The sequence below is a fragment of the Homalodisca vitripennis genome, chromosome 4 (genome assembly GCF_021130785.1).
Source record: "Homalodisca vitripennis isolate AUS2020 chromosome 4, UT_GWSS_2.1, whole genome shotgun sequence".
NCBI lineage: Eukaryota > Metazoa > Arthropoda > Insecta > Hemiptera > Cicadellidae > Homalodisca > Homalodisca vitripennis.
In genome coordinates, this window is record NC_060210.1 from 61,652,943 (window position 1) to 61,670,222 (window position 17,280).

Consider the following 17,280-nt stretch of genomic DNA (forward strand, 5'->3'; position numbering starts at 1 on the left):
AATTAAAATATGCCAGCTTCACAGAAGATTGCAAAAATGTTTTAATTGAATAGCTCATCAAAAACTATAACAATTTGATAGTTTAGTTCATTCACTTAACTTCAAATATCAAAATGAAGTAAGAAGGTTGGCAATAGAAAGGTGCCAAATCACAAATGTAACTATAAACATTCTAATTAAAAATTCAAATTTTATAGTTGTTATTAAAGAAAATGTGTTAAAATATGCATTGTCAAATAATTCAGTTATACAAAAATGTAGTACTAAATAAACTAAATAATATCATATAAAAATGTACATCTAGTTGTAAAGCATTGCATAGGTAAGATATTTATAAAAATAATTAATTGCAATACTATTCTACAGGCATAAATGGGCTCTTACATTTATATTATTTATTACTAGTATTTATTTATTTGTTACACAAGTTTATAATAGAATATTGCAATGCAACTGTAAACATATAACACGTCATTTTCAGTATATAATACAAAATTAATACTAGTACAACATTTTGGCAAATTAAAATAACAGTGATCGTTAAAATAAATCATGCAACTTTATACTATGAAACCACGACAAAAATCTGAAATTTTATAAGGACACGCTTCAATAAGCAATTTTTCAAGTCGCTTTCTAAAAATGTGTGAATTCTTTTTTGAAGTTAAATTTGGGGACAAATTGTTAAGTAGTTTAATTCCCTTATAAAATGGTCCAGTTTCTGTTACAGTGAAACAATTTATGTTATTTTAATGAGATACAATCATAGTAATTTACTTCCTTAAACCGTAATAACCTTAGAGTTATTGATTTAAAACTACTTTATCCGTCAAAGTATATGATAGTTTTCTATATTGTTAAAATTCAATAGTGAGTACAAACTCAAACATAACACTTGACTTGGTAATTTTTTTAATTACCTAATTTCTTAGACTAACATAGCCAGCTGATGTCATATGACTAAATTTTCCAGTTTATACTCCATCAAAACACTTCTAACATAACAATTAAAATCTTAAAATATTGTGGCCTTGTTGAGATTTATCTTCAGTCAAAAGACGTCTCTAATTTGTAATTGAGTTGGCAGTGTTTTAACACTTTGTCTGAAAATGTATAACAATATTCAATTGCATATTATATGGACACTAATTTATAATATTATGAAAGATACCTCAGAGCTCTCCTGGTTGTTTTCCTGTGCCTCTTTAGAACATCTCTCCGTACAGCTGGATTCAATACCAGCTGACTCAACTGACTGATCTTCTTTCTCTTCCTAAAAACATTCTTGTTTTGAGGTGTGTCATTATTAATCATCTTATTATTCGTGTATTCTAAGGAAAATAAAATACATATTTAAATCTAAGCTTGAATCTAACACAGGTCACATAAGCACATAGTGAAACTGTTATAAAGTGGCAATTATTAAGCGACATCACATACTTTATTCACTGGAATTATTTTATCCTTAGTTCTCAACTTCTAAACACAAGATATGTGGTTGCTACACGAGACATATCAGCATTAAAATATCTAGAAATAGGAGTTTATACAATTCTTGTTAACAATCTTTTAAACAAAAGGTGTTCAAATAACTGTGGAATCTTAATCTAGGCTTGCAACAATCATAGGTAGATAATTTAGATAAGTTACCGCATAGACTACTAATTACATTTTGGTATTATACTAGTTAAATAGCTAGATTATTATCTATTTCAGGTGAAATTCAGAATAAGAGCCACTTCATTATTAATCTGATACCAGCTAATACCAGGTAGTATCAGCTCAGAATCTCTTGTTAGGTTTTGAAAATCTGTTGCCGCCAAACCTCAGAGCTCAGGAACCCTTGGAAACAACTTACTCTATAATTGTTGGAAAGAGATCGGTTTATTGTTTATTTTTTAGATCTCAGCATTGCTCAACTTTTATTAAAATATTCAATTATTCTTTACCCATTATAAGTATATACAACCAGGCACAAACGAATAGTGTCATAATTATAACAACCCAACACTATTCAGATAAATATACAATATACATATATATATATATATATATATATATATATATATATAAAATCTTATAAATAAAAATGAATCGCAAAATTTGTTACTAAGTGCTAATCTTGAGAAAGGGGTCCAGGGAATGGGCTGACCTTAGTTCAGGTGGTTCAAATGAATTGGGAAAGTACCTCTCCAGAAGTGACATTCAGGTGCCACTCACGACCAATGGGGGATTCAAATCCAACCAATGGTTGGGCTCGTATAAACGCTAGTTAAGTGTCCTGCATGAGGTGGCCCTGCTTTCGACAAAACACCAGGATCAAGGCTAGTGTCCCGATTGTGCACTCTGCGCGGCGGTGATCCCCATTGCCACACAGTAGTGTTGCCAGGTCAGGCATGACCAATCTCAACTGAACTGTCCGGAATCGTACCAAACACATGCTTTTGTATGACTGGGGGCCTCCAATCCCACAGTGTGAAGCGACCTGTGTGCCTAAGGGATGCATGGCACAAAGATGCATTTGCATCACGAAAGGAGCCTTTGGAGATTGGATGGCTCCCAAGTGTAAATAGCCTTACCTGGTCATGAGGGGCTCTGACTAGGTGGACCTGTTATTTCCTTGGTACTCGTGGGATCTTTTATGGAGTCTGAAAATAAAATAACAAACAAAACTGTAACAGATCTTGATCTGAAACATATACAGCAGGCAGTTTCATCCGGCAACCTGGCTTTGGATGTCTCTTCCTGTTCATTATGCCCAACTATCATCAACGATGACTTAGCAGTTAGTGGTGTAGATGCGAAGGTTGAATCCATGGATACAGACTCTGAAGCCTCTAGACTACAACCACAAGCTCCCCTTCAAATTGTGCAAGCAGTGAACGATGGAGCAAAAGAAGACTGATGGTATCAGGCTTCCGTATAATAAATGGAGGAGGTAAAAGGGCAAGAAATTAGCCAATGAAAGGAAAAAATTAAGGAAGCAGAGGAAGTCAGCACCGGGTGGAATTGTAGGAGTTGACTCTACTCCGAGTGGGAAGAGAGAGCACTCAGGTGGTTCTTCGGCGGAAAAGCCCCTGCCAAAGAGGTGCCCGACCGTGATTCCACAGCAGACAGGTGGTTAAACTGCTCCTTCAATATAGGAGGGAGTGGGAGATACATTTAGGGAAATTCTGATAGGACACAATGTTGCTTTGGTCCCCAAGAATTTTTCTGAAGACGCTTCTCGGAGTAGGAGGCCTCAGAGGTGCGGGGGCACATCCTTGACAAGGTTTTCTGAGCAGAAGGTGTGTATTTGCAGTTCAAGAGGTGCTTTCCTGAAAGGGGAGCTCTCGTCATATTATGTAGCAATGACGAGACTAGGGACTGGCTGCGGGATCTGCCTCCTGAGCTGAGGGTTGGTGGCTCTGAGGGGATAAGTGTGGTCTGAGGGGACTAAAGAGACCTCATACGATCTATCAAGGTCTTCCTCAGGGTTGACGGTCCTTTAGCCGGGAAGGATTCTGAAACCATCCTTAACCCTTTGGCTGTTTGCCATTTTTTTAAATCTTGACATAAAACTGTTAGGTTTTTAGCATGGGTCATACCCAGAACTGTTCAGCTCAAAATGGACTTTTTGCAGGGATTTTCTTAAAAATGTGTAACTTCTTTAAAAATCAAGATATTTGCTTGAAACTTGTTGTGTTCTGTAGAACATAAGGCCGTGCTTTAGAAAAAAATACCTCATGTCAATTAAATTTAATAGATTTTTTTTTAAATGTATTATTTTTTATTTATTTTTTTTATTTTATTTTATTTTTTTAGTTTGGAACTATAAAACATATATTTGTTTTAAGGAGGGTGAATTGACAGTATAATATCCTAAAAGTACATTTAATTATGAATAGACCGTGAAAATCTTAAGTAATTTGGATAAAAACTGTTCAAGTTGTAGTAAAAATAAGTAAATAGTTACTTACATGAGTTTGATGCAATTTTCACCAGCTACTTATAAAGTCTCTTTGTCAATAATAAATAAAGTACATTACTGCAAGTGTACAAAAGCTCATTATATTTATAGAAAGCTAATTTTTAAAGGACAAACAAATGTTTCACACTATTTACACTTTTTTACTTTTTACTGACACACGTGCTTGACGAGGCATTCCGCGTGAACGCCCTGCCCGCACTTTACACACACTGTGCGCGATCTACGTTTTTTTCCTTCAGGATGGTTGTCACCTGAACACATTCTACAGAGTTTTTCTTTCTTCTCTGGGAGCTTCCTAAGTCCAAAATTAGCTGAAGGGCCATCTCCACCGCCTTGAAGATTATGGGGTACAGATTTGACAGCCATCCATTCTGAGGCAAGTTCTCCCACAATTTCCTTCATGAAATCAGCTCTACGTAGCCGCCGTTCGGTGGTATTCAATTTGTATAGGATGAATGCGTTTAGCACCATGTGGCCAAAAACATTAAATATATCCTTTTTTGCGTGCTTCATAGTTCTACGTTCATCCATATATACATACAACATTTGGTCAGTGGAATCGATACCACCCATACCACGGTTGTATTGATGGGCAATTTTAGTTTTAGTCTTTATAAGGAGACGACCACTTCTTCTAATAGAGTATGCCTCAGAAGCAGCCTGGCAGTCAGTTGATAGGATTAAAAATTGAGAGGAGTTGCTCTTTTTTTTCCCTATGCGCCATAATGAGCATTGGGCCTTTCCTTACATAGGTCTTTTGACCAACAGCATACTTTCCCAATAACTGTTTAGGTATACCTTTCCTGTCTTTCCTAATAGTTCCAGTAACAAAAGTTTGGTGACTGTACAAAGTTCTAGCAAGTGCAATTGAAGTAAAAAAGTTGTCAAGAAACATATGGTGCCCTTTTCCCAAACAATTTGCCATTCTTAGCAAGGTCAGTACAACTGTGCCTCCCAAAACCGTCACAACAACTCTTTCATTTTCTTCTGATCTTTGAGCTCCTTTATAACAGTAAAAAGATACACAGTAGCGTGTTATTGAATCGCAAAGGACCCACAATTTAATACCCCACTTGTGGTGTTTTTTTTTGGGCAGGTACTGAGTAAGTCCAATTCGTTTTTTAGTTCCCACCAAAGACTCATCTACAGATAGGGCTTTAGTTGGCTTGTAATGAAGCTTGAACAGCCGGTTTGCATGGTCGATTATAGGTTGAAACCTACCACAAGGGTCATACCCAGGATTTCCGTGAGGGACTAGTTTAGTGACATCTACAATGTGGAAAAATTTTAATACCAAAATGAATCTATTTGAAGTCATCACTTTGCCAAAAAACGAAGTGGTTTGTGTGAAATGGGTATCCCAATAGCTGGCAATACTAGGCTTGTTGATCATGCCCATGTTTAGTATGATTGCCAAAAAAGCTTCCATCTCAGCTAGGGTAACATCTACCCACTTTCTGACTTGACTGAAAGGCGATAAGGTCTGCTCATTGTCAGCAATGTAGTTCCTAGCATACCTGTTTGTCTCAGTAACAAAAACATTCAAAATTGCAGTTGTAAAAAACAGTTTTATGTACTCTATAGGTTTCGAGTTTTGTGGAGGGCAGTGTTTAGGTCCACTTACTTCAGAAAATGTAAATTGGTGATTGTAAGGTGGATCATTGCCTTCCTCTACTTCGTCCCAACTACTATCATCATCGTCAGCTGGATCATTTTGTGGAACATTTTGATTATCAGTTGTATCGTTTTGTGGGACATTCTGACTAGCCCCAGTTCTTTCCAAACTAACTGTACAACGCCTACGACGCTTCGGAACTGATAGATTTGGCCTATGCCTAGGCGGAGTTTCATCTACCTCAGAGATGATGACACATCAAGCTGGTTACGGCTGCTAATTGGTAATTGTATGTTACCTCGTTGAAGTCCTGTTGAGGTTGATGGTTGATAAGGATCATAACTAGGATCCTCGTCCGTGTCATCTATGAAATCATTGCTAGATTGTTGATCAGAATCACTGCTATCTACATTAGAAGAATGTTCGGAGTCACTGTCACTTCGGAAATTCAAACCAGCAGTTTGAACAATGTTTATCAGAGTATTCTCACTAACGGGAGATTTTGATCGTTTTCCACTCATTATTATAACACTTCACAGAGATAATGTAAACAGCGCACAATAACCTCAAAAGAACAGACAGGCAGCCGTGAAAACAACAAAAGGCACCAAGCGAGCGATTCGTGTTGGCACTGCCAGTGCAAGCCCGCCCGCCCGCCAAGGCCACTCGAATCGCGGCAATGGTCTTGGATTCATTACAGCGGATGTATGTAAAAAGAGCATAAACACTTATTTTCTTGTATAGCATGTATTCCTCTACTGATTGATATATAGTTACGCTAGTTTATTTAAAAAAATTACATTAAAACAAATTGATTGCGAAACAACGATATATTGTTCTGAAACAGTTTTCAGAAAAACTACCAACAACGATATATCGTTGTGAAACAGTTTTCGGTAAAACTATCTACAACGATATATCGTGAAACAGCCAAAGGGTTAAGGCCAATGGCAAACAAAATGCTGGAATTTCCGTGGCTAACTGGAAAGTTGACCTCAATTCTAATAAGAACCATATCTGTAGCACATTGTAGCTGACATAAAAACATACTTAAACAATAAACAAACAGATAAATTTATACAATCCTTTAACTTACATATCCATTGGAGCACCAAAGATCCATTGAAATGTTCTTTAATTGCATACTATTCAGAGACCAGAGCATTTGTCCCAGAAAGTTCTAGATATTTTATTATGTTCTAAAATAAATTATATAAAATGGTTGAATCTTTAAAAATGTCATCAATCTGAAGTTGTTGAAACAATTCTACTAGTCCTCAAAAGAGATATTACTTCTTTTATTAAGTGACCAAATATACTTTCTTAACGTTTAGAAATAGATAATTTGTTTACATTTTAGTCTTAAATAAAATCAAATCTTGGATTGCAGATTTAACTTTTAACCCTTATAACGTCACAGACGCCGTATGGCGCATAGACAAACTATCTCCAAACGGCAAAGACGCGGTACGGCGCATCGACACAAAACTGCGTCTATAGCAAATTTAAGTTACTTTTAAATCCAATCAATGTCACTAACGGTATGCGTCAACCATGTGTGTGGGTTATTGACCTATGTCAAGCGTCAAAATATAGCTGTCGCGTTACATTGTTTGAAACAATAGACGCGGTGTCTAGACACTCTCCCCGCCGCACGGCACAGACGCCATACAGCGCGCGCACTTTTGTTTGCAGTTTGGCTTCAGGTAGTGCGTGTCTAACCATCGCTGAGTCGGTTTCCTTCGTCGTGTTTTCTGTTTATATAAAAGAACACTATTAGGTTAGTTGTATAATTACAATCATGCATTTCTTTTTTATATTTATCACAAGTGTAATTTATATGATTGTCTGGTAATGTTTATAGTTTAGCTAATCAAATTTTGTGTGCCTTTTATTTTGACTTTATTTATATCTACAATTTAATGTCCCATAAATATATGTACGTACAAGATAATTTTAAACTTACCATAATTATAGAAAGTAAAAATAAAAATTAACTTTACACATTTTTTATTTATTTTTTTTAATATTGTGCCGTTTGTTGGAAGTCGTGAAAAGATATACTGACGTTATAAGGGTTAAATTATGAACGCTACTTTTAAATGGTTTATTTTCAGATTGTCAGATGTATAACCAAACTTTACCAACAACCAGTGAGTGCATTTCATACATTCCCAAGCAAAATTATATATATAAGATAAGCTACAACAAACAATGCAGGACAATTTGTGTTTATATGTGCAAGCCTGGAAAACCAAAACCATCATTAATCCTTACTTTTTGGAATTGTAAGAATTTTCAAGCAAAATTGTATATACAACAAGCTACAACAAACAATGCAAGACAATTTGTGTTTATAAATGCAAGCCTGGAAAACCAAAAACATCATTAATCCTTACTTTTTGGAATCGTAAGAATTTTCAAGCAAAATTGTATATACGATAAGCTACAACAAACAATGCAGGACAATTTGTGTTTATAAATGCAAGCCTGGAAAACCAAAAACATCATTAATCCTTACTTTTTGGAATCGTAAGAATTTTCAAGCAAAATTTTATATACGATACGCTACAACAAACAATGCAGGACAATTTGTGTTTATATGTGCAAGCCTGGAAAACTAAAACCATCATTAATCCTTACTTTTTGGAATCGTAGTAATTTTGCTGCAGCATTTGGAGTAACAGTCCAATATCTCTCTTTGCTTCCTATTTGAATGAAGTCTTTGCTTTTCATGATTGGTCTGACATATTGTTTCCAGCCGCGTTTACTGGGAAAGAACTTATCAATAAAACTGTAAATTCCCTTCAAGGAAAGATAACCACTTGGAGAGAGAGTGATGGCAGTCGTTACAATGACTGACAAGGGGTACGATCCGGACTGGTCAATATTTTCTATCAGTTTCTGAAACACAGAGGTACTCCTTCAAATTTGCATTTATTTCATCAATCAATATCTTTTACAGATGAATATCTATCTAAGAGTTAATTTAAATGTCAATACTTCCTGAATAGGTATCAAACAATGATTTAACTAAACTGTAAAACTATTTTGAATCTATAGTTTACATGTAACAGAGAAAATCTAAAAGCAATAATGGTCTATAATAAGAAAAACAGTATAGATAACAGAAACACTGGAGATATCATATTAATCCATAAAAAATGTTAATATCTTAGCCAATACACATATCAAACAATTCTTCCAATATAAACAGTGAGAACTGAAATGAGCTATCTCAATAAATTACAAAGTGATTCTAAAAAATAATATTCCTGGATTAAAGATCTAAAATCGTTGTAAAGACAGTAAAGAGCCCTAACAATCCTAATGGTTTGGAAGTGGTAAAGGCATAACACAACATCCTATTTGGATAACACAACAATTCATCTTATACTAACTTCCACTATACAAAAGGCATGACTGTAATTAATTCTGGATGGAGCTTTCTTCAGGAATGACATCACCATATCTGGGGACCTGAGTTAATAGAGACATCGCAAGAGGCATTAATATTTAAATTTCATATTTATTGTTGTTGATACCATTTTTATTGCATGCCTGTTTTTTAGTTTGCTTAGATGAATTTTCATGAGTTTAAATGCTAAATATGCTCTAGATTTTATATTTAACTGGTGTCAAATGAGGATCTTAGGATCAACACAGTTGAAACAACTTTAGTAACCCTTAACAGAAAATCATTCCGTTTTATTCTTTTTTTCATGGGATTGAACGCAGCTGATTTTTTGATAAAACGCCACATTGTGCAGAAGGTGATGTTCTCATACATTCCAAGCATACCATGTCTTCTAAGCACATAGAAAAGCTAAAATAAGTTGCTCTCACTATGTGACTACCTGATTTGTCTACATGAAAGATTTTCATCCAATGCTTTATAGATTCTTGGCCCAAAGCCACCTTGAACACGCCACCATTGCCTGGAGTGGTGTTACATAGATGTAGCAATTAAGGTTGAGTGGAGTGAATTCTTACTGTGGTATTCTTTAAGTTTCCAGAGCTGATTGGAGTAGATCTACAAAAGGAGCTTCATCTTCCTGCTCTCTCACAGTACCAAACTTGTAAATCTTTTATAGAATGCTCCATGGTTACAATATATCAACGTCACATATAGGTGTACAAATTTGGAATATATCTTTTTTATTAGAGACCTGTCTGTTTATATTCAATTTAGTTTAAGTGACCCACTATTTAGATTGTCATACTTGGATACAAAATCACCCCTGACAATTAGGATTTTATTTCATAACTTTGATAAACTTTTACAGAAAGTGAAAATGGCAGTGAGCTATGACTGTGCAGCTGATTCTTACACTCTTGTAATACTAACAGCTCAATTTATTGTCTACTGTGTTAAATGTTTAGACTTTAAGACTTATTTGATAGATAATTTTCACAACTCCTACTGTCCAAGTATTATTGGCCGTTGGTGTGAAGTATGGGGGTGAGTAGCACTCTCACTTGAAAAAGTGTAGAGTGGCAAGTAACAGAAGGTTTGGTCTCATCCACTGGAACTTATAACAGTACGATATCACTCTTCCACACTTCAGAGCTTTTATCAACAGTAAGTTGTTACTTTAACAAGAGGCATTGACAGTGTTCTGAACAACATTATAGTAACCTGGTACTGTTTTACCTTTAGTAATGGTTGTATCTCAACACTTGCTTAGTTACAGTAACTCATCACAAAACTTCACGTCCTAAGTACAAGATTCTCCTCCACTTCTCTAAGTACAGTAGGTAAAAATACTTCTCTAGCTACAGTACAGAATCTCACCACTTTTTTTGCTACAGTAGAAAATCTCATCACCTCTCTAACTACAGTATGGTCAAAACACTTCTCTAGTTACATTACATAATTTCACCACTTCTTTAGCTACAGTACACAACCTCACATCTCTTGCTACATTGCACAATCTCACTTATCTATTTAATTACAGTAGATGATCACAATTATTACTATAAATCAGTAACACTACATTTTGAGATCTGCAATCTGATCTCATTCTACTCTCTCTTCTACTCTCTTCTCTTTGTAGATAAGTCAAAATCTATGAAGATGACTCAAACTGACAAGCTAGTAAATTTCATGTTGAAAGTCTATTCATAAATATACTAGTTCAATAAACTCTAGAAATCATTGAACCACATCTCAAAGAAACCAAACATTAAATGAAAGGACTAACCTTCCCATACCAATAATTATGAGACTGATAAACTATGCACTCAATGCAATTATGTTGTGTTAGTGGGTCAAATTTACCATCAAAATGGGGGAATGACAATGTGTTCTACACTGTCTCCTATTTTCGTCAGATATATTTATGGAAGAATTTCAGCAAAAAGTCCCATTGGCTTTAGCTTAGTTCAAACCTAAAATTTAGTGGAGGAATATGGATGATACCTTTGTTGTTTTTCCTCATGGAGATGCTAAATTGAATGATTTTTTTAATCTTACTAATAGTATTTCTCCTTCTAACCACCCCACAATGAAATTGGAAGTTCAAAACAAGCTTCTTTTTATTTTTGTGTGTGTGTGTGTGTGTGTGTGTGTGTGTGTGTGTGTGTGTGTGTGTGTGTGTGTGTGTGTGTGTGTGTGTGTGTGTGTGTGTGTGTGTGTGTTAAGAGAATTGGATGTCCTTAAGACTACTGTTTTTGAAAGAAAACACACAGGAAAATATTAAACTATCAATCAAATCATAAAAAATCTGTCACAGGAGTGGTCTACTCGCTATTTGATAGAGCAAAGAGCTTATGCTCAGATAAATATGGATCAAAAGAAGAATTTAAGAAAGTTGAATTGGGTCTTAGACACAATGGATACCCTCAAACAGTAATAAAGAATTGCAAATGAATCAGAAGAATCATTCCTGAGTCAGTACATCAGAATAGAGATAAATCTGTGTTTAAGTCAATCCCTTACGTGCCAGAATTATTGGAGAAATATTAAAAGAATAGGTAGAAAATACAGCAATAGAACTGGGTTTAAAACACATAATACTCTTAGACAAAGTCTCATAAAAACAAAATTAAAAAATGGCATACAGTATTCCAAAAACTGTGTTTACAGTATAAAATGTAGTTGCAATAAGAAATACAAAAATAACCAAAAACTAAAAAAAAAACACAAAAAGGGAAGACAAAAAAATCAAAAATTGCACATCATTGTTGGTCCGAAGACCATTGTATGAACTGAGAAGAAACCAACATCATACATTAGGAATCATTTCTTTAAAAGGAAATTAATCGAGACTTCATACATTACGTTGACTGACCAACCAATTCACCTACCATCAGTCGAAATTAGACCGCTTTGGTTGCCAATTCTGAAAAAAGAACTAACAAGAAACCTAAAGTATCCATAAGATTAGAGATTTGTAATAAACCAATGCAGAGTCACAATATGGTTTTAAGAAGTTTATCTAGAATGAACTATAAAAAAGGCCCACTTCCGTTGCCTCCTTTTTGTCCCCAACTTGTTTCTGCAGTGACGATTGCCATTTGTTATTGGCCTCTGGTTAGTCTTAGGTCATTCGGTCAGCGAGTGCAGACCTGTAACCTGTATTCTGTAGTTCAGTTTTAATAATTAGTAAAGTAAAGATGTCTTATTTTACCAGGCGAAGTTAGGGCTATGAAGCCCTCTTTAACACAACCTGGGGACCAACGGCTTAAAGGTGATTTCCGAACCACCAATCAGTGTTAAGTGTTGTGAAATTAGTAGTTACTTACTGATTTTTTTGTATCACTGAATGATGGCACATGTCCAAAAAAATCCTGTTTCCTTCACGGTAACAACACTTCTCTCGCTACTTCACAATCAAGCCACTTCTGTTGCTAAAATATGTAATCTCACCACTTCTCTTACTGCATTACACAATCTCACCACTTCTATATCTCTAGTTACAATAAACAGTTACAACACTTCTCTAGTTACAGTACATACTCTCGCTACTCTTCTAGCTATAGTAAGTGATGTTAACACTTTACTACCAAGTTTCCAATAGCTGTTCTTGAGAATAAGTGCTACAGTATTTGTTATGTATGATGTATTTTTAGTACACTTTGGTGTGGAACATGTTGAATTCTCATTCGTAAAAGTTTTCCAAATAAAAATGTGAAAAACAATTATTTTCTAGTTTATCAATATTTTATTGTTGTGACAATAATTATAATTATAAGCCTTGATAGTTCAGGATTTTACAAAGTTGAGGATGGAATGTAAGAATACCAATATACTAATTAACTAATTAATATACTTAAAACCAATTGGAAACAGCAACAAGGGCTTACTTTACACTTCTCCTCCAGTGGTGAATCACCACTGCAGGGTCTTAACAAATCCTTTTCTTCCCACAAGTCACTCTCATCCTCTTCCAAACTGGATATTTTCAACAGTTCACATGTAGGTAATGGTGGATTTTGTGGTTTTCGTTTTGTAGGACTCTCTTTCTTTCTCTGTAAATAAAAATGAACAATACTACATCTTTTTAAACACCATTTAAGTACAGGTGTGTTTTATTTTTGTATTTTGACTGCTGGCTCTTATACTTTAGCAGTCAAACAGCTAAGATTAAATTCATAATATTTTATATTGCAATAATGCTGCTAGAGATCACATATGAATAACACAAAACTGTTAAAGCCTTTTTGTATACTTCTAATCCATAAAACTCTGATTTTTCTCAACCACTAACTACCTCAGTGTTTTTGTCACCTCATACTGTCTAACCGTAACTTTACTATGTAAATTTTATCAGACAAATAAAGCTTAGCCAATATAAAAAAAAATACTTTTAAAAAGGTGTGAATTAATATGGCTGAAAGCAAGGGATTGTTTACTTGTAGACAGAAAAATAAGCAGGCTTCCTTGAAAACTATCTTCTAGGGCCCACTTATTAAAAGAACACATAAAATACACATTTTTAACATTAAAACAGTTTCAGCAGCATTTTTACCAAGTACAAAACAAAATTTCACAGCTGCATGTTATTCACTTAAACTTGCCATAGTAAAAAATGAAACCAGAACAAAACAACACCAGCAAAAACAATCACTGCAGATGAAAGGAACAAGCCAGATTGACAATACAGGCGGCAGTAAACGGGCTATGAGTTGCACTGTACAGTACATGCCTAGTGGCTGAGAAATGTGTAATACACAAGCTCGGCTCATAGATAAGGCCTACAGACAACTTGGGGACACCTCCACTTACAAGTTATTGAACCATAACACCACTGAAAACTTCATCACAGAACTTCAAACCTGACTTGAACAGGAGGCCCCCACCAGAACATCTCAAAAGAAAATCTGAAACTCCTGATCAACCCCAACTTGATCACACCAGTTTTACATCTTACCAAAAATTCACAAGAACCTAGTCCCCCTTCAGGAAGACCCATAGTTGTAAGTTGTAACTCTGTCACTGAAATACATTCAGCATACCTAGATTCCCAATTAAAACCAATAGTCACTGAACTGCCTGTGTATATCAAATACACCAACCAACAATTTCTTGGAACGCCTAAACACCATATTATCCCTATTACCCCCAATGTGATTCTTATAACAATAGATGTTACTTCTATTTATACAAATATCCCACACCAAAGTACCTCACAGCATTGGAATATTTTATAAACAAATGCCCAACCAAAGAACCATCACACAGCCTTCCTTGTAAACCTAGCAGAGTTCATACTTCAGAAAACAACTTTCAGTTTGAAGGAAAGAATCTCCTGCAGGTGAAAGGAACTGCAGTGGATAATAGAATGGCATCATCATACTCCAATATCTATATAGGCAAGCTGGGGCAGGCCGTTTGGAACAAGCAACTTATTCCCCCATTACATGTTGGTTTCAATTCATTGATGACATTTTCGTGATAAGGACTGCAGGGCAAAATTCTTTAAACAACTTTATAGACAACTTAAAAAAAATCAGCTCTTTGTAGTTTACCAATACAGCTTCCACCACAGACATAGTTTTCTAGATGTCACCAGTACACTGGAAAATAGCCTATTACAGACTGGAGTTCATTTTAACCCAACAAACCTTCTACAAAACCTTCACTTCAACAGCATGCACCATCACTGAAGCTTTTGTAGAGCCGGGACACTCACAGAACAGTCTGAAACCAAATCAAACTTGTCCAATCCAAGAACAGACCAAAAACAAAATCTGATGATAGGATCTTGTATCTCTCAAAAACACTTAACCAAAGCCTACAACAACCAAATCCCCCAATTAAAAGATGGTTTCAAAATTTTACAAATCTCTTCTCATACAAAAGATTTCCTAACATCTGCTTCCACTGCCACTTTCAAACAACCACCTAAATTGAAAAAATGTCAATCCCAAAATCTCTTATTCCAATACACCTAAAAGTAAAAACAGTCTCAATACAACTCAAGGTTCATTCCCATGTAATAACCAAAAATGCAAAACATTTCAAATAAACCAACCCACTGTGTTGTGTAAAGAAAAGAAATAAAATGATCAATCAGTAATTTTAGAATATAATTTTTTTAACATTTGGAGGACCAGACGGGGTCTCCAGCTTCTGAGAATTTTAAAGGAGACAATTTAAGGATATGAAATTTCATGGAATGTGCCACAGAAGTCACTCAAAAGAAAAGTTGTCTTTCCCGAATACCACATGAGGATTACCTGGATCAGGAATAAGAGATTAGAGGTAGACAAGTCCAGAGAGATTGTTCTATACCTCCCCCCTCCCACAGAGGTCATCACTGTCAGACAGTCCACGTTTACAGGAGAACATACACTTTAGCATGCACAACGGACACATACAGGGTGAACATGGGTAACAAAATAGGTCAAATATGGTTACTTGGAACATCTGAGAACTCTGGTTACAGAACTGCTGATAAGTGATCTCCAATCAGGAATTGTCCGGGGGTGAACGTTGAGAGATCCGAAGGATCACTGAGAGTGCAGTAAGAGTACAAGAACTAAGCATTGCTTCAATTTGTGTAATGAGAGTGATTAACTCCGCAAGAGTCAACACAGTTTCTCCCATCACTCTCAGAAGATGATGTTTTGATGATTGGCGCTTTTGACAGTGCTTTCCCAAAGACCTTGATGAGGGGGAGCAGGAGGGTTAAAATGGAATTGGATTTCTTGAGGTGTGAGTATTTAGGAAAATAATCTTCCTCAAAGCAAAACGTTGATACCTTCTGGTAGGTGAAATGTGGGGTCTGCTAGAGTTTAGTCTTTCTAAAACACTTCGGGAGTCAATTATACTCAAGGGATTTCCATGGATATTTTGTCCAATATGTGAATGTTGAGCAGCCAAGACACGACTGGAGAGGGTTTTGACATCTAAATATAGGTTGTTGACCCTTTGCACAGGTTGGAGTCTAAGCTATACCCATAATTTGGTGAGAGGAGCTGAAGCGACGAGTACCCATAAGCTGAGCTGTGCGCTTGGAGATACTCAAACAGACAATGGAGTCTCACTAATCCGAACAGGTCCAGGAAAAAATGCTTACATTTATTTATAACCATAATGCACAGTTATAGCAACTAATGACCTAAAAAATGAAAATGTGTGCATCATTTTGTAATAAAACTTAAATTAAATACGCGTACACTATTTTATTAGGAAAAATTGTACAGTACAAAATTAACGAAGTTTGAATACAGTACTAAATTGAAACTTATTGATTAAGTATGAGTTAAATTAAGAAATTAAATCAAACAAAAACTGGATCTATAGTACTGATATTATTATTGAGTACAATATTCATTGTTAAATTCATGAATTCAGTAATTGTCTTTTGTCACAGGGAAGAGTCTACTGAATGATGCGCATTTTCACCATGTCGTGTCATAAACATGATATCAGCAAGTGTAGCAGTAACCTGTTGCTCTAGGTATCGTAGGGCAAGGTCAAGCATTGCTGCACCATATGTATGTGGCACCACCCTTCCATCATCAAACAGGTTCTCGTCGTCACTTTGTTCCTCCTCACTCCATCGATTCTTGAGTGACTGCACAAAGGGTGTCTAGCTTGTCTTCAAGAGTAACGGTGGTATGTTTTTGCTTACTCTCCATAGCAATCAGCCTTCACACTTTTATTATGCAAATAATTACAACAGTGGAATCGATGTTTGCACTGAGACAAACAAGACGACACACTGCAAACTACAGCACAATGTGCAGCTATTCTATGAGTCAGTGTGTGTATTTTTGATGCACCAAAGGAGGGGGAGTACTGCCTGGTCAATAGCGCGTGGACATGTCCAATGTACGCTACAAAAGTGAACTACACTGTGCTTAGTATTCGCAGTGCTACACATTTGTCGCATGAAATACAGTAAAAGAGTCAGAAAAATGTTTTAATAAATATTGTTGATAATTTTATAATATAACCCATTCTCATGCTTAAAACCGTGTTTTACTGTCATTCTGGCTAATCCAAACAAACTCGTAATCCGAATTGGTTTCAGTCCCAATTAGTTCGGATTAGCGGGACTCCCAGAGTCAAGTAGTGCTCTGAAAACATAAGTAGTGCCATGCTGTGTTGTGATTTGCACCAACATAGTGCCTAGATGAACAGTAAAGTACAGCAGTGGACATTAAAAGGCCTGGTCTCTTGAGACAGATTAGTTTTAAAATGTAACAAACTGGTGAATTTTGTGACAAGTTCAGCACTTAG

The 17,280-nt window shown here is 35.6% G+C and overlaps 1 protein-coding gene across 5 annotated transcripts in view; it reads right to left on the bottom strand.

The window, feature by feature from the left end:
• LOC124359366 overlaps positions 1 to 17,280 on the bottom strand; it is a 140,758-nt gene that overhangs the window by 67,289 nt on the left and 56,189 nt on the right. For 4 of the 5 annotated variants that reach the window (XM_046812054.1, XM_046812052.1, XM_046812053.1 and 1 more), the window contains exons 8-10: positions 12,894 to 13,058; positions 8,229 to 8,489; positions 1,172 to 1,273 (exon numbers count right to left, since the gene is read on the bottom strand). In XM_046812054.1, the coding sequence (XP_046668010.1) occupies positions 1,172 to 1,273; positions 8,229 to 8,489; positions 12,894 to 13,058 (528 nt within the window). The remainder of the gene's footprint in view (positions 1 to 1,171; positions 1,274 to 8,228; positions 8,490 to 12,893; positions 13,059 to 17,280) is intronic. The other variant, XM_046812055.1, reaches the window with a different exon arrangement.